A 19,096-nucleotide genomic window follows, 5' to 3' on the forward strand; every position below is an offset into this window, starting at 1 on the left:
TGTGTCCAATCACAGATTCACCCTCTTACAGGAAAGAAAACAGTGTGAAAGATTTCAAGCAAATATATATCACAGTGCAGGATCTGTCACAAACCAAATTTACCACACTTAAAAGCTGCTTATTATCTTGGGTTTGGCACCTCAGAAGCGATCCCAGGGCACCCTCTCCAGGACAGACACACCGTGTGACCTGTGCAGAAAGAGGTGTCATCCTTGGGACTGAGAGCTGATTGGCGGATGCTCAGCCTCTTGTTGGTATAGAAAGGACTGGTCTGGGGTCGACAAAGCATTTCCTAGAAGGAAGAAACATTGACCTCTGGTAACCTGAGCACTGCTCCAGAACCCAAGGATGGACAGCAGAGGATGGACTCTGGTCGCAGTGTGCCTGGTGAGCACCTGCTGGAGCTTACCTGTGCAGGTGAGAACCCTTTTTAAACAATGTATATAGAGCTGAGTGCAGGTACAGGTGAGAGCTGCTGTAACAGTGTTATATATGGTTCTGTGCAGGTGTAGACTCTCAGGTGTGCATCACTGTAAGTACACCTGTGCAGGTGAGAGCCGTAGTAACAGTGTTATATATGGTTCTGTGCAGTTGTAGACTTGTCAGGTGTGCATCGATGTAAGTACACCTGTGTAGTTGAGAGCCGCAATAACAGTGTTATATATGGTTCTGTGTAGGTGTAGACTCTCAGGTGTACATCACTGTAGGTACACCGGTGCAGGTGAGAGCTGCAAAAACAGTGATATATATGGTTCTGTGCAGGTGTAGACTCTCAGCTGTGCATCTCTGTAAGCGCACCTGTGCAGGGGACAGCTGCAGTGACAGTGTGATATATATCTTTCTATGCAGTTGTAGACTTCTTAGGTGTGCATCGCTGTAAGTACTCCAGTATAAGTGAGACTGCCTTTTACAATGGTATGCTCTATATTATATAGAGCTGCGTGCAGGTGCAGGTGGGAGTCGAACTAACAGTGTTATATATGGTTCTGTGTAAGTGCTGATGTAACAGTGTTATATATGTTTCTGTGCAGGTGTTGACTCTCAGGTATGCATCACTGTAAGTACACTTGTGCAGGTGAGAGCTGCAATAACAGTGTTATATATGGTTCTGTGTAGGTGTTGACTCTCAGGTGTGCATCGCTGTAAGTACACCTGTGCAGGTGAGAGCCGCAGTAACAGTGTATAAAGGGTTCTGTGTAGGTGTAGACTCACAGGTGTGCATCACTGTAAGTGCACCTGTGCAGGTGAGAGCTACAGTAACAGTGTATAAAGGGTTCTGTGTAGGTGTAGACTCACAGGTGTGCATCACTGTAAGTGCACCTGTGCAGGTGAGAGCCGCAGTAACAGTGTATAAAGGGTTCTGTGTAGGTGTAGACTCACAGGTGTGCATCACTCTAAGTACACCTGTGCAGGTGAGAGCCGCAGTAACAGTGTATAAAGGGTTCTGTGTAGGTGTATACTCACAGGTGTGCATCGCTGTAAGTGCACCTGTGCAGGTGAGAGCCGCAGTAACAGTGCTATATATGGTTCTGTGCAGTTGTAGACGCTCAGGTGTGCATCACTGTAAGTACACCTGTGCAGGTGAGAGCCGCAGTAACAGTGTATAAAGGGTTCTGTGTAGGTGTAGACTCACAGGTGTGCATCGCTGTAAGTGCACCTGTGCAGGTGAGAGCCGCAGTAACAGTGTTATAAAGGGTTCTGTGTAGGTGTAGACTCTCAGGTGTACATCACTGTAAGTACACCTGTGCAGGTGAGAGCCGCAAAAACAGTGATATATATGGTTCTGTGTAGGTGTAGACTCACAGGTATGCATCACTGTAAGTGCACCTGTGCAGGTGAGAGCCGCAGTAACAGTGTTATAAACGGTTCCGTGTAGGTGTAGACTCACAGGTATGCATCACTGTAAGTGCACCTGTGCAGGTGAGAGCCGCAGTAACAGTGTTATAAACGGTTCTGTGTAGGTGTAGACTCACAGGTGTGCTGCACAGAGCGCATACCTGTGAAGGAGAGAATGTCAATGACAGTATCCCATAGCCCTGTATCCATGTAGTGCCTCTCATGTGTGTTTCACTGCAACTGCCCCTGTACAGGAGAGTATGTCAGTGGCAGTATTAAATAACCCTGTGTTTATGTAATGCTTTTCATGTGTGTTTCACAGAGAGTGCACATGTACAGGAAAGTATATGAGTGACAGTATCTTACAGCCCTCTCGACATGTAATGCCTCTCAGTTGTGCTGCTATGTAAGTGCAACTGTACAGCAGAGTATATCAGTAACAGTATTACACAGTCCTGTGTGCATTGAAAGCCTCTCAGGTGTGCTTCACAGAGAGCACACCTGTACAGGAGAGTATATCGGTGACAGTATTACACAGTCCTGTGTGCATTGAATGCCTCTCAGGTGTGCTTCACATGAGCGCACCTGTACAGGAGAGTATATTGGTGACAGTATTGCACAGTCCTGTGTGCTTTGAATGCCTCTCAGGTGTGCTTCACATGAGCGCACCTGTACAGGAGAATATATGAGTGACAGTATTTCACAGACCTCTGTACATGTAATGCCTCTCAGGTGTGCTACACAGGAGCACACCAGTACAGGAGAGTATGTCAGTGACAGTGTTACACAGCCCTGTGTACATGTAATGCCTCTCAGGTGCGCTTTAATGTATGTTCACCTGTACAGTGACAGTATTACATAGCCGTGTGCACATGTGATGTGTCTCTAGTGTGTTTCACAGAGTACACCTGAACAGGAGGGGACATCAGTGACAGTAGTGCATAGCCCTGTGCACATGTGATGTGTCTAAGGTGTGTTTCGTAAAGAGTACAACTGAACAGAAGGGTACATCAGTGACAGTATTAAACATCCATGTGTAAATGTAATGTGTCTCAGGTGTGTTTCAGAGAGAGCGCACCTGAACAGGAGGATACATCAGTGACAGTATTGCATAGCCCTGTGTACATGTAATGTGTCTCAGGTGCGTTACAGAGAGAGTACACTTGAACAGGAGGGTACATCAGTGACAGTATCACACCGCCCTGTGTACATGTATGCGTCTCAGGAGTGTTTCATACAGAGTACACCTGTACAGGAGGGTACATCAGTGACAGTATTGCATAGCCCTGTGTACATGTAATGTGTCTCAGGTGCGTTACAGAGAGAGTACACTTGAACAGGAGGGTACATCAGTGACAGTATCACACAACCCTGTGTACATGTAATGCCTCTCAGGTGTGCTTCACAGGTGCCCACCTGTACAATAGAGTATGTCTGTGACAGTATCTCATAGCCATATATCCATGTAGTGCCTCTCAGGTATGCTTCACTATAACTGCACCTGTGCAGATGACTATGTCAGTGACAGTATGACACAGCCCTGTGTGAATGTAACGCCTCTCAGGTGTGCTTCACAAAGTGCGCACCTGTACAGGATAGTATATGAGTGACAGTAGTACACAGATCTATGTACATGTAATGCGTCTCAGGTGTGTTTCATAGAGAGCGCACCTGTACAGGAGAGTACATCAGTGACAGTATTACAGAGCCCTGTGTACATGTAATGCATCTCAGGTGTGTTTCATGGAGAGCGCACCTGTACAGGAGAGTACATCAGTGACAGTATTACAGAGCCCTGTGTACATGTAATGCGTGTCAGGTGTGTTTCAGAGAGAGCGCACCTGTACAGGAGAGTACATCAGTGACAGTATTACATATGTGAGCCCTTCACATCTCCTGCACCAGTGGAGCCGACATGGCGGACGCACCTCCTGGCACAGCTGAAGGAGCTTCTTGTAAACTTACAGCTGGGATGACAGGCAACCACCACCAACGTTTTAGGGTACAGGTTTTACAGCACAGTTTTTACAGCGCTTAGAGGTCATGAGACAGGCACTACAGAGTGCCACAGCCCCAATGAAACCAAGAGAAATGCCCCCTCCTGTGCACATGGTCCGTAGTACAATTCAGGCATAATAGACCCCCAGAGTAGGAGTAAAGTAGGACTCTCTCACCTGTGGGCCCTCATGCCGCAGCACCGTTGTAAACTACGCCCCTGAGCAGAGTGTCTAGACACCGAGAGTAAATCTTAGAGGCACATGACAGTCGCAGGAGGGTCTTCTATGAGCATTTGTGAGGCACCATAAGGATCGAGCTGCGATAGAGGTCAGCTCACCTGGACAGGTGATAAGTGTCCATCAAATTTAAAGTGGCTTTGAAAGTATGATTTCCACCGGGGCTTAGTTTACAAATCCTATAAGGAGTAGGACTTTGGCAGGGGTGTTTGTAGTGAACCTCCCAGGACACTTTCCAGGGCCAAGGTCCTCATCCTGGGCCTGCATCCCACCGAGATGTTCGCGTCTCTGATTGGACCATGTAATTCCTGCATCAAACTGAGCTCATTGTAAGCACCGGTCCTGTGTGGGAGGGTTTATTGTGGTGTTTACATGATGTATGGCTATTGGACAATGTGCTCAGTTTTCTGCATTTGGGGTCTCGGAATGGGGGGTGAGGCCTAAATCACACAGGCGTAAATATGTCTGGAAACTCAACCATGTATTTTGAGGGGTGCGCCCGCAGGATTCCTTTTTTACCGGGAAACAAATGTTGCCAAAAACGCATGGGTGTGGAACGAACACACCCGTTGGAGTTCCGATTTGAACACGAGGAGTCTGCACCCACATCAGGATTAGTGCGGGCATCAGATGGTTCTACTTGAGGTACCTCAAGGACCGCTCCATAGACTCTTCTGTTACATTATAGTGAACTCTGTACATCTTCGGAGCCATCTGTGCTGCTGAAGGCCATTTGTTCTTGTGACACTTTCCCCGAAACGTTCCTTCAGCAGTTGTCAGTATCCAAATAGGTGCATGAACCACAGACTTCACCCTTGACACCTGTGCAACCCTGAGTGTGTGAAACAAGGGGCCAAACCAGGCCAGGAGCCACAGTGTTGTACCACAGTATGGGCGCTTGAATATCGATCCGCAATACTGAGTGCAAGATATGAGCTGCACAGTATCAACAAGGGAAGTCAAGGGGGCATCGGAACAGTAAATCTCCCCTCCCCAAGATACTCTTACCTTGATGACACTGTGCAAGGGGATGTCCTGCAGCCCACACTGCAGGTGGAGATGTGTTGTTTCGATGCTGTGACATACAGCCCAACCTATATTTTATGTAATCTTTTAAAACACGGCTTTAGGGTTCCCTAAAGTTCTAAAATCCTCATACTTACACTGGGTGATTGAAATCTCATTTTTCTCTTTTGCAGATTTTCTATGAATTGGAGAAAAATCGTAAGTACAGTCTTTGAACTTGAGCATAGCTCCTGTACGTAACGAAGCGCTATACTCTTGGGAGGGCGGCGGCTGCATTGTGTACTATGTACTGAATCCTTCTTAATTAGATTTTGTGCATTTACAAAGGGAGAGAGAGTAAGATGGGTCAACCCGAATGATGTGCGTCCTGTGCATGACCAGAATGCTGCTATCAGTCACAGCTTAGGGGTGAGGATGAAAGGAGGAGCATTCACACCACTGTCTGCAGGCGCAAAAGGAAGTTGTCAACATCAGGAAGTGAGAACTAGAGAAAAGCCCACAGAGAAGCAAAACCCAAAGCACCATTGACTGGTTCCCAGAAAAGGAGCGGTTTATTGACGGCCCCAGTGTGTATTTGGAACGGGTGTTTGGGAAAGGATTTACAAAGTCACGCATTTTAAGAGCACCCGACCCATAGGAAGATGGGCCTGCACATGTGCCAGCACCTGCAGGGCTCTGCGCATTCCACCCCCTCCCACACCGGGTGCATGAACATCTTTGAAATACACATTTGGGGCCGATTTACAAAGGTAAATAAAGTTAGACCAAAAATCTAAGTTTACTACTCGATATTGACAAAGGGAAGTTACGAGTAGTATCTTTACATGCGCACTCGGTGCAGAGTTTCGCACTCGGGCTGAACCTTTGCACCGTGGCAGCATCTCCAGCCCGAGTGCGGAGATTCCACTCCGAGTGCGCAGACTCCAGTTCAGGTGACTCCACTCGGGGCGCCCAGACTCCAGTCCAGGTGACTCCACTCCGGGTGCACAGACTCCAGTCCAGGTGACTCCACTCGGGGCGCCCAGACTCCAGTCCAGGTGACGCCACTCCGGGTGCACAGACTCCAGTCCAGGTGACTCCACTCCGGGTGCGCAGACTCCAGTCCAGGTGACTCCACTCCGGGTGCACAGACTCCAGTGCAAGTGACTCCACTCCGGGTGCGCTGACTCCAGACCAGGTGACTCCACTCCAGGTGCGCAGACTCCAGTCTAGGTGACTCCACTCGGGGTGCACAGACTTCAGTCCAGGTGACTCCACTCCGGGTGTACAGACCCCAGTCCAGGTGACTCCACTCCGGGTGCGCAGACTCCAGTCCAGGTGACTCCACTCGGGGTGCACAGACTCCAGTCCAGGTGACTCAACTCGGGGTGCACAGACTCCAGTCCAGGTGACTCCACTCGGGATGCACAGACTCCAGTCCAGGTGACTCCACTCCGGGTGCACAGACTCCAGTCCAGGTGACTCCACTCTGGGTGCACAGACTCCAGTCCAGGTGACTCCACTCCGGGTGCACAGACTCCAGTCCAGGTGACTCCACTCGGGGTACACAGACTCCAGTCCAGGTGACTCCACTCCGGGTGCGCAGACTCCAGTCCAGGTGACTCCACTCCTGGTGCACAGACTCCAGTCCAGGTGACTCCACTCGGGTGCGCAGACTCCAGTCCAGATGATTCCACTCCGGGAGCACAGACTCCAGTCCAAGTGACTCCACTCCGGGTGCACAGACTCCAGTCCAGGTGACTCCACTCCGGGTGCACAGACTCCAGTCCAGGTGACTCCACTCCTGGTGCAGAGACTCCAGTCCAGGTGACTCCACTCGGGTGCGCAGACTCCAGTCCAGGTGACTCCACTCGGGGTGCACAGACTCCAGTCCAAGTGACTCCACTCCGGGTGCACAGACTCCAGTCCAGGTGATTCCACTCCGGGAGCACAGACTCCAGTCCAGGTGTGGAGTAACGTCTCCGCATTCAGGGAAGAAATTCGGTCCCCAGTGCCGAGATTGCACCCCGAATACACACACTCCGCCCTGAGTGCAGACCTAAAGATACTACTCGTGACTTACCTTTATGAATACCGAAAGTTGTAAGCTTGAATATTTGATCTAAGTTTAACTGTGTGAATATTGAAAGTCGTAAACTTGGACCTTTGTAAATTGGGCACATGGTGTATAGACACAGTGGTACATTTGGACTCAGTGAATATTTCATCTTCTATAATTGCTTTATGAATCCGCCTGTTCCAGTGCACGAGCAGCTGATGTGACGCTTGGAATGTGCCCTCTCTTTCAGACACCCGGCATTCAGAGGAGCCCCTGATACCAGACGTCTTCGAGATCATCACCAAAGAGAACCAAGGTAAGAGAAAAGCTCAGGGCTTCTGAGCGCTACACTTTGTTACACAATATTCAACTGTGACCATGATCCCAGGCACCTTTGAGATCAAAATGGAACCAAGATAAGAGCAAACCTCAGGGCCTCTGGGCGCTGCACTCTGTCAAACAGTAGTCAGCTGAGACCCTGAATCCAGACATCTTCGACTTCACCAAAAGGAACCACGGTAAGAGATGACCTCAGGGCTTCTGAGCGCTACACTTTGTTCCATGATATTTAGTTGTGACCCTGATTCCAGGTGTCTTTAAGATCTAAATGGAACCAATGTAAGAGGAAACCTCAGGGCCTCAAGGCGCTATACCCTGTTAAACAATAGTCACTGGTGAACCTGAGCCCAGACATCTTCGACATCATCACGAAAAAGAACCAAGGCGAAAGCAAACCTCAGGGCCTCTGGGTACTGGACTCTGTTACAAGATAGTCAGCTGGGACCCTGAGCCCTGACGTCTTCCAGATCATCATAAAACATGCCATGCCATACCACACCACACCACACCATGACATAACATAACATAACGTAACGTAACGTAACATAACATAACATAACATAACATAACATAACATAACATAACATAACATAACATAACATAACGTAACCTAATATTGGCCTGTTGGCTTAGTGGACTAATGCGTCCACTGTAGGGACTTGTGTTCGACCTCATATTCACAGGTTCAAATCCCGGTGGGTCCACTCAGCCTTTCATCCTTCTTCTGAGGTTGATAAAATGAGTACCATTGAGTTGGGTACCAATAAACATCTATTATTCAGCTGCAAGATATCCTTGGGTGAATGTGTGCTTATCAATTACATGTTATGTTACACAATAGTCAGTTGTGACTCTGAGCCCAGCTGTCATCGAGATCATCACCTAAGAGAACCAAGGTAAGAAAAAACCTCAGGGCCTCTGGGCGCTACACTGTGTTATAAGATAGTCAGATGCGGCCCTGAGCCCAGCTGTCATCGAGATCATCACCTAAGAGAACCAAGGGAAGACAAAACCTTAGGGCCTCTGGGTGCTACACTCTGTTATAAGATAGTCAGATGCGGCCCTGAGCCCAGCTGTCATCAGGATCATCACCTAAGAGAACCAAGGGAAGAGAAAACCTCAGGGCCTCTGGGCGCTACACTGTGTTATAAGATAGTCAGATGCGGCCCTGAGCCCAGCTGTCATCGAGATCATCACCTAAGAGAACCAAGGGAAGACAAAACCTTAGGGCCTCTGGGTGCTACACTCTGTTATAAGATAGTCAGATGCGGCCCTGAGCCCAGCTGTCATCAGGATCATCACCTAAGAGAACCAAGGGAAGAGAAAACCTCAGGGCCTCTGGGCGCTACACTGTGTTATAAGATAGTCAGATGCGGCCCTGAGCCCAGCTGTCATCGAGATCATCACCTAAGAGAACCAAGGGAAGACAAAACCTTAGGGCCTCTGGGTGCTACACTCTGTTATAAGATAGTCAGATGCGGCCCTGAGCCCAGCTGTCATCTGGATCATCACCAAAGAGAACCAAGGTAAGAGAAAACCTCAGGGCCTCTGGGCGCTACACTCTGTTATAAGATAGTCAGATGCGGCCCTGAGCCCAGCTGTCATCTGGATCATCACCAAAGAGAACCAAGGTAAGAGAAAATCTCAGGGCCTCTGGGCACTACACTGTGTTATAAGATAGTCAGCTGTGAGCCTGAAGCCAGGTGTCTTGCAGATCATCACCAAAGAGAAACAAGGTAAGAGAAAACCTCAGGGCCTCTGGGCACTACACTGTGTTATAAGATAGTCAGATGCGGCCCTGAGCCAAGGTGTATTCCAGATCATCACCAAAGAGAACCAAGGTAAGAGAAAACCTGAGGGCCTCCGGGCGCTACACTCTGTTTTAAGATAGTCAGCTGTGAGCCTGAGCCAAGGTGTCTTCTAGATCATCACCAAAGAGAAACAAGGTAAGAGAAAACCTCAGGGCCTCTGGGCGCTACACTGTGTTATAAGATAGTCAGCTGTGAGCCTGAAGCCAGGTGACTTCCAGATCATCACCAAAGAGAAACAAGGTAAGAGAAAACCTCAGGGCCTCTGGGCACTACACTGTGTTATAAGATAGTCAGTTGTGACCCTGAGCCCAGGTGTCTATGAGATCATCGCCTAAGAGAACCATGGTAAGAGAAAACCTCAGGGCCTCTGGGCGCTACACTCTGTTATAAGATAGTCAGCTGTGAGCCTGAGCCAAGGTGACTTCCAGATCATCACCAAAGAGAAACAAGGTAAGAGAAAACCTCAGGGCCTCTGGGCACTACACTATGTTATAAGATAGTCAGCTGTGAGCCTGAAGCCAGCTGTCCTCCAGATCATCACCAAAGTGAAACACGGTAAGAGAAAACCTCAGCGCCTCTGGGCACTACACTCTGTTATAAGATAGTCAGCTGTGAGCCTGAAGCCAAGGTGTATTCCAGATCATCACCAAAGAGTACCAAGGTAAGAGAAAACTTCAGGCTTCTGGGCACTAGACTATGTTATGCGATAGTCAACTGTGATACTAAACCCAGATATCCTCAAGATCACCAAAGAGAACCAATGTTTCAGAAAACCTCAGGGACTCTGGGCGCTACACTCTGTTACAAGATAGTCAGCTGTGAGTCTGAAGCCAGGTGTCTTCCAGATCATCACCAAAGAGAACCAAGGTAAGAGAAAACCTCAGGGCCTCTGGCTACTACTCTCCGTAAACTATAGTCAGCAGTGACCCTGTTCCCAGACGTTATCAAAATCGTTGTAGTGTAGTTCCTATTTCCCTTATAGGCTCTGCGCATTGGAATATTATACACTATAGTTTTTGCATAGGACTAAGGTTAAGTATGCTCCTATCGAGTACATTAAACTTAATTACTTGTGTGTGCCAGCTAACTCAGAGGTCACTAGAAACTTCTCGATTGAACAGAAGGAATTAGTTTCTGACAACAGCATAAACATGACAACTTTGTTTCCCTTAGAATCGGAACGCGTCTTAGAATCGTGGAATCAATAGATTACAGTTTCACTCAGTCAATCGTGCATGGTTAGTTTCTCCAGAGTTACACACAAATAGATAGACAAGCGTTTCAATAAAAGGGTTTATTAAACAGCCTTGTTCCTCATGTAAGAGATATGAGCTATTACAATCGTTAGACAGTAAGCAAGATATAATACGCACAGCGTAAGCAGTAAGAAGAAATAATACTGCAATAGCATTGCCTTTTTAGCTATGACATGTATTCATATATACATACATAAATAACACTGGCTAAAATGTGAATACTCGTCTGATGCCTCCAAATATTTCTACCCCAGTGTACCTAACCTAAGTGTAGTACGAGGTAAGAAGTAGGTGCTGTTTACTATAGTATGGTATATACTAAGTTTAGTATGCCGAGTCCCTCTAGGTTCTAGTCAGCTCCATACCTTGGAATGAGAGAGGTGGGAATCTCTTTCCGGGTCTCAAACTCTAACACCCCGCGAAGGGAGTCAGAACACTGGAAGATGGAGTCTCTGCGAGCAGGGATGACAGCGTCTGGTCAGTGCGTCAGGCCGGGATATGGTCTCCTCCGAACTTGCGGTGGCGAACCGTGCAGTCAAGTAGTGCTGAGTCGTGCCGTGGTTTGCCATGGTAAGGGAAGGTATATTTATACCTGGAAGGTGCTTAGGAATTTCAGCATTGACGTAAAGTCGGGCAGAGGAATACGTCATTGATGAACCCCTAAGGAATAGTAGTTCATGCATAATAGATGAGTTCTTGGAGAAATCAACAATCCTAGCTAGGGAAAGTCCCATTCGGCTTAAGGGTCTGGTTTCTAAGAACTCGTTGTGACGTGGGATTAACGGATGTAGGTGACCATGCCTGTATTTGGGTAGCATGGATAATGCCTAAATAAGGACTGGGATTCTATGCCTAAATAAGGACTGGGATTCTATGCCTAAATAAGGACATGATTCAGGGAAACCTATATACGGGTATCTAAATCGAAACACAACATCGTCACCAAACAGAACCAAAGTAAGAGAAAACTTCAGGCTTCTGGGCACTAGACTTTGTTATGCGATAGTCATCTGTGACACTAAAGCCAGACATCCTCAAGATCACCAAAGCAAACCACGGTAAAAGCAAGCCTCAGGGCCTCTGGGTACTGGACTCTGTTACACAATAGTTAGCTGTGATCCTGAGCCAAGGTGTCGTCACAATCATCACCGAAGACAACCAAGCTGTTGGACGCGGCCCTTTCTGCAGGGTCACCCCAGATTTGTGCCTTCCTCTGCCGTCCTTTTGTGAACTCGTTCTTGTTGGCTTTTAGGACTCTGTGCACTCTTTCCCTGCTGACCGGTGGTAAAGTGCTTCTACTCTCTCCCTAACACATGGTAACATTAGCCTACACCTAACTGGCATGTTTAATTTACGTGAAGTGTGGTTTTGAGTAAGTACGGATGAGAATATCCAAAAGGTACCCATATTTTTATACTCTCTATAAAGTAGCCTTTTAAACACGCCTCTGGCCTGCCACTGCAGCTGTAGTGTAGATTGAAGCAGCCATTTACACCTGGTCTCTATACAGAATCACTAGCTCATATTTTACAAATGTAGTATATTAGGGAACAGATACCATCCATTTAAAAACAAATAGAGGAATGGAATAAAACTCTTAAAAAGAAATGCATTCTGGGAAATAGAGACCTCCCCAAATACATTTCAAGTTTATAGCATAGAAACATCTGGTAACAACATACAGATATGTATCTTGTGTAGGAAAGTGCCCCTTTTTGCATGGCTGCCCTTCACTTTTTTGTTTGATGCTTCTTGACTAAGTGTGCCCTGGGTTCTTGCTAATCAAGTACCCTGGGCCTGTGTTCTTTCCCCCAAACTGTACTTTTTCTCCCACATTGGCACTCCTCTGGCCTACATATATGTCCTATGTAAAAGGTGCCAGGGGCACCAACTGGGTCTGGTGGCTTAGTAGACTAAAGCATCCACTGCAGGGGCCTGTGTTTGCCCTCATGGTCACAGGTACAAATCCCGGAGGGTCCACTCAGCCTCTCATCTTTTCTGAGGTTGATAAAATGAGAACCATTGAGCTGGGTAACAACGAACATCTGTTATTCAGCGCCAAGATGCCCCTTTTGGGGGTGAATGTGCGTTTTACAAATACACGTTATGTAAGGGCCTTGTAGCCAGAGAAAGTCTCTGAGGGCTGAAGCATATATTGTGCCACCCTCAGAGATTCCTGACCCATGCCAGTGCAGTCTGTGTGCCAAGGGAAAACCTAAAACTGCAAGTCAACATGCCACACATCCCTGTGTTAATGAAAATGATAGAATGCCCTCCTTTGTCAACTCTAATCAGTTGCTTCAATGTGTGCTCTTTGGACGAAGACTTTGGTGCAGACTTGCTCATGCAGTGCCCCCGCAGCATGTTTCAAATGGTTCCATTACAAATGGAGCGTTCATTCCGTTCCAGACACATGTCGCACAGCAACGAAAGTAGAAAAATCCAATTGTCTTCATTATTCCATTAATTTCATCATTTTTTCAACCATGATTTGTTCCACAAGTTCTTTGCATCTTATTTCATTTTTCATATAAAGACTTTGTACATCCGATAATTCTCTAATACTGAGGAAATGCCTATCCGGGCTTTTTCTGTAGCATGCAGGATTACACTGTCCCAGGCAGCCTTGTTTAAAATGACCCAAGGCATTTTCGACTACAATACAGCCCTTCATCAGGGGTAGCTTCATAGGTAAAAACAAACATCACAGCGACGTGTATTTAACAATGATCGTCCACTCAACATATTCACAACTCTTATGTCAAATCCAAACCACATAGAAATGTTAGACATGTTTTATGGTACCACTCTTATTGTATCACCCTCTGTGTAAGAAAATACATATTCATAATTTCGTCATCGATAAAGTGCTCCTTGACTCTCCCAAACATAAAAACCCTTCTTATGAACATAAAAAAACCTTGACCAAATCCTTCAAAAATAATTACTAAACAAACAAACCATCTTCCCTTACAGATATTGTAAGTGAAGTAATGCCATTTTAAACCATGGGCCGGGAGTTTGGTACCCAGAACTCCACAGATCCATGATGGCTTCATTGAAGACTGCGAAGTTAGGTATCAAAATTCTCAGCCCATTAAACCCACACTGATGCCAATGTTGGATTTAATACCAAATGCACTCAGAGGGCATCTTAGAGATGCCCCCTGAAAAACGACCTAACTTTAGTGTCCTGGCTGATTGGCTGCTTGCCAGCTGCCACACCCAGACATGTTTCTGGAACCCTCGGTCGAGAGCCTCCGGCTCTCAGGGTTCCTAATAAAGAAGCATCCCGGGCAGAGGAGCCAAGCCACCTCTCCCAGGATGGGCAGGGTCCACAATGGGGAAGCTTCAAAGGTTTGCACCCTTTGTTAGCAAATCCTTCCTGTTGCTGCTCTCAGGAACTGGCCCCCACCGGTTCTAACCCCCACTTTGGGAGAGACAATCGGTGGGAAAAACAAGATAGAAGGAGAGGTGTGCTCACCTTTGCCAACTCAACCCCTCTGTGAAGGAGGCAAGGTGAAACACAACTCTCAGTCCCCGCCATCTTGAAGATGGGGGGACCCAGCCAACCAGAGAGAGGCTTATACCCCCTCCCACTGGAGGGTGGCATAATAAGGGGTGTACCCGCCCCAAGGAAGGGACCCATTTGTCCAGACTTGTACCTACCTGCAATCCCCCTACATTTAATATTTAGGTGTGACTTCGAACCTTGCCTCTCCATACAAGCAAGAAGAAGAATAAAAAGGACTGAAGAGCCGTGCTAAAGAAAGAGGAGGAGGACACCAACTGCCTCAGCCCCAGCCCTACCGGGCTGTCCCAACCTCCACCTACTCCACCGGAACCCCAGCATGTCCAGCAGCCAGCAACTCCCCCAGATTCCAGAGGACCTACCCTCCCTGCAAAGACTCTGTCTCCCGTGAGCACCGGACTGGCTCTAGAACCAGACTCTGGCTCTGGCCAAATAAGCCAGTCTGCACCACTCTGCACCCGCCACCCATGGCCCGAGTAGCCCAACACCACACAGAGGTCCCCCCAGCGAATCTGACCTGGTATCTGGTGATCACTGACCTACTTCAAGCCTCCCGAGGACGCCTGCAGCCTCTACCTCAAGGGTCCCCCCAACCGCGACCAGAGGTGGTAAGGAAACCCAATGCCTAAAGACACCCCCGCACTCGACACCCCATGACCTTGGGTGGACCAACCAATGGCATCCAGACATCTCCCTACATCCCAAATTACCTCTTCAATTGGGAATTGCCTCAAGGAAGCCTCCCTGCCTGAACCTGCAGTCTTTGTTCCGACCAGAGATCTTCAATTGAAAACAACAGGGAACCCGAGAAAAACTCAGCAACCTGCCGTCCCTGTGCCTGTGTGGGTGCACCTTGTATGCTAACTTGGATCCCCCTTTGGCCTGACCTTAGCAACCCAAGCAACTGTTTTTAATCCAAAAGTGTTTTACTTACCTTTGTCTAGGAAATGTCCCAGTGTGATATCTAGGCATACTACACTTTGCAAAAAAAGTTATCTCAAAAGTACTCTAAAAAGTAATCACAAAATAATTACAAATATCAACTGCCTTTAACTGTTTTTCAAACTGGTATTAAAGTCAATTTCATCCAGTTTGCATATTCTTATCAACCTGTTTTGAAAAGTACAATTTTTACTTACCTCTACCAAGTTCTACCTGGTTCTAAAAATAAAATACAACTAAAGAAATATTTTTTTATACAAACTATTGTTCTGAGTTCAGTCTTTGAGTGGGTGACATCGTTTCTTGCCTAAGTGTGTACAATAAATGCTTAACACTAACCTACGATAAAGCATTACTGCTCGCCCACACTACCACAAATAGAGAATAAGGTGGTATCTACAATTACCTCTGTAAGCCTTTGGGGATCCACTGGACACTGTGCACGCTATACCTTACTTTGGTATGGTATATGCAGAGCCAGATTCCTACATCATTTCATCACCACCAAACTACTATCATTGATCAAAGTATATGATTGGCCCACACTGGTATATATTTTGAAGGATTGTGTTAATACAATCATATCATTGAAAATTAAACTAACCTTTGTGTGCTGCAAATTGTGTCAATTGAACCTGCTCGTTGGTCTAGTTCAGTTAGTGAAAGTATTCTATATATTAGTTCATACTTGTATGTAACACAGATAATAACATGTACAATACTAACTTAGATTTAAAGACTTAATCAATACAAATGTGAGAGAAGTACATGGAATCTAGGGCGGTGACAGGGTGAAAGGGCAGCCTCTGTCATTGCTGGTGTTTGCTGAACAAAGACATAAAGCGCTTAGAAGGCATATGGCCATTGCAGTTGTTATTCTGATTTTTCTGTCTTAATATGCTCCAAGTTATTATGGCAAGCCAGTAAAATGTTTTTAGTGGTGCCATAATTAACTACTCCTGATATGACAAGATGGCAACACTGTAGGAATTTCAGACACTGGAAACCATTCCCAGTGAACGTTACCCGCTGCAGTCGCTCGCGGTGCATGTCTGCGCGCTGAGGGCTTTTTTCAGTCATTGGGGTAGTTTGTTTTCTTAAGTAGATGCTTAGGCCAAGGTTTGTGTGGAAATGGCTGCATCTGCATTTTTTATTTATTTCTTGAAACTGTGCTCTAGGCATAAGATCAGCCGCCTTCTCTTCTGTGTGCTCTTGTTCATTCTAGTGTTATGACAGACACTGAATACTAGCACTGTGCTTTACTGTTGTAGGCAGCTCACAGCTGGTCCACGAGGGAGACATTGCCGTCCAACCAGGCCGCAGTGCCAGGATATGTACAAACAACAGCTGCTTCTGGCCTAAATCCAGAGATGGGACCGTCCCTGTGCCCTACACCCTCAGTCCCACTTACAGTGAGTTCACTTTTACACCAAGGCTCAACATTGCCTTTCAGAGATACCTTTCCAGGTTGCTTCACCTTATGTCATCCTCTCCTTTCCTCTGTTGTCCCTCAGGTGCCCAAGATCTGGCTGCCATTACAAATGCAATGAGTGAGTTTGCAACAGTGACCTGCATCCGCTTTGTGACCCGCACGGTGGAACCAAATTACCTCCAGATCCTGCCTGTATATGGGTAAGCAGTATCAGACCACAGGAGTTAGTCTGTAAACACCGGCCCCTTGAACGCTCTGAACCATTGCTCCGCGATTGACTCCTGCTTCCAACTTAATCATTCACCCATTCATTGGCTTCTGGACCCCGCCTGAATCCCTTCACCTGCACATTCAATTGTCCTCACGGTTCCCGGATTTACTCTGATGCCGCTCCGACCTCACGGTTCCCGGTTTGACTCCGCTGCCGTTCCAACCGCACACTGCCTTTAATTTGTATGTAACCAGTCCTGATGATGGCCTAAACTTCAGCAGGCCGAAACGCTGTTCACTTCAACTGCTTCCAACTTAATCATTCACCCATTCATTGGCTTCTGGACCCCTCCTGAATCCCTTCACCTGCACATTCGTTTGTCCTCACGGTTCCCGGATTTACTCTGCTGCCGCTCCGACCTCACGGTTCCCGGTTTGACTCCGCTGCCGTTCCAACCGCACACTGCCTTTAATTTGTATGTAACCAGTCCTGATGATGGCCTAGACTTCAGCAGGCCGAAACGCCGTTGACTTCAACAGCGTAACTTCTGGTGCCCCCTTGTTACGGACATCCTATCCATTGTCTTTTGTAATTTGTATATCATTGACTGCCTGGATGTCTTAAATATGTAATACTTGTTGTACCACTTTGTTCTTCGTTGCGCCCTACACCACAGCTGTATATACCACTTCACGTGCCACTTGCACCGTCACAATTTTCACGAGCACTTGTGCACATTATCCTATCAGTTACATGTCCATTAATGTAACGCAGTGCTTTCTTTCCATTTGCTTGTACATATGCTGTTTAATATGCCCAACATGTTTTAATAGATTCTAAATACAGAAAACCCTACATGTATACGTCTCCCTGTGTTTCTCCCTACGCCGATTTAATCCTTAGCAATTCAATTTTGCTTACTGTATTTGCTCCTCCAATGATACCCACATTGAGACATTGTCATTTGATACAAATGGGTAAGAGCACAGGTCACACATAGGACTGATCGTACATTCAGCATCACACGAGATTGGGCTCCATCTGATAGACTCATTACCTCTAGACGCTGCCTGCGGATGGGTAAGTAAGCACAATTAATGATTAGCAGTATCTATCCTAAATGACACTGAATGTCATTTAGTGTCATTTAGGATAGATACTGCTAATCATTAATTGTGTTTGCTAAGCAATTGTTTTACCCAACAGGACTCACTGTAGATTATATTGCTCATACCAAGGTTCTGAGGGACAGAGGGTTTAATCTATGTTTAATGTGGATGGGTAAGAGCACAAGGCACTCTAAGGACTGATCCTACATTCAGCATCATACCCGATAGGGCTCAATGACATAGGCTCAATATCTCCAGATCCACCCCATGGATGGGTAAGGGCACAAGACACTCTAAGGAGTGCTACCACTAGAACTGAGATCTTCAGATTGGTAAACCAGATGTGTGTCCCTCTCACTGGTGGCCTGGCTCCTTTGATACCACTGAAAATGTAACAGAATCAGCTCGCAATCTGGGAGTGATTTTTTATTACAATTTCTCTTTTTGTTTTCAAATTTCAAAACTCACTTGCTATTTTATGTTGAAAGTACTCCGGAAAATTGCCATTTCTGCCTTTTGACTCCCAGAAGATCTTGGCCCAGTCCTTGACATTAAGTAGACTGGATTGTTGTAACTCGGTCTGTACTGGTCTTCCTGCGCTTCTGATCTACAAATTACAACTTGTGCAAAACGCAGCACCACGATTGATTCACATTGCACCCAAATAGGACTATATATCGATATGCATATCTTTAAGGGATATAGAGGTTTAGTTTAAAATAATAAATCTATACTGTATATTGTTTTAGGTTCATCAAAAAAAGACTTGATAATTAGTTACATACTCAAAGCCCTCAGTATGTGATCGCCACTGGGCTGCTGACTGCCGCTTAGAGTCCCTCCATGTTCTTTGTGCCTCTGTGAATGATCCTTCATGTTCTGTGAGCTTGCACTGATGTAGCCACAGGGGCTGTGTTCTCTCATTTAAATATAGTCCATGGGTTCAGTACTCTCCATGATGACCCTCTATGAGTTGTGGATTCACAGTGAAAGACCTAACATGCGCTGGGGATTTTAAATCATAGACTTTCCATGGACTGTGGGTTCTCTGTGGGAGATGGTCCTCCATGGGCTGTCAGCATCCATTAAAGGGGTGTCACTGGTCTGTGGAGACTTAGTGATACATCCTCTAACAATTTATGACCCTCAATGTCTGGAAACTATTTGCAGAACATTCCCTTCCCTAGGCAGAGAACACTCAGTGAAAAAGCTTCCAAGGGCAGAGGACTCTTGGTGAAAAACTTTCAATGTGATGTGGATTTAGTGGTGGACCTTCCATGGAGAATCACCTCTTTGTGAGAAAAAATACCAAATGGCCTTTGACCTCCC

The 19,096-nt window shown here is 46.6% G+C and overlaps 1 protein-coding gene across 2 annotated transcripts in view; it reads left to right on the forward strand.

Moving 5' to 3' along the window:
- Positions 1 to 206: 206 nt before the first annotated feature.
- Positions 207 to 19,096, forward strand: part of LOC146859665 (embryonic protein UVS.2-like) — a 41,686-nt gene continuing 22,796 nt past the window's right edge. Inside the window, exons 1-5 of one of the 2 annotated variants that reach the window (XM_085643417.1) lie at positions 207 to 418; positions 5,271 to 5,295; positions 7,386 to 7,451; positions 16,287 to 16,427; positions 16,530 to 16,647. In XM_085643417.1, the coding sequence (XP_085499543.1) occupies positions 350 to 418; positions 5,271 to 5,295; positions 7,386 to 7,451; positions 16,287 to 16,427; positions 16,530 to 16,647 (419 nt within the window). In that variant the 5' untranslated portion in view covers positions 207 to 349. Of the gene's footprint in view, positions 419 to 5,270; positions 5,296 to 7,385; positions 7,452 to 10,126; positions 10,153 to 16,286; positions 16,428 to 16,529; positions 16,648 to 19,096 lie in introns of those variants that run through there. The other variant, XM_085643418.1, reaches the window with a different exon arrangement.

The sequence above is a fragment of the Triturus cristatus genome, chromosome 3_1 (genome assembly GCF_964204655.1).
Source record: "Triturus cristatus chromosome 3_1, aTriCri1.1, whole genome shotgun sequence".
Lineage (NCBI taxonomy): Eukaryota > Metazoa > Chordata > Amphibia > Caudata > Salamandridae > Triturus > Triturus cristatus.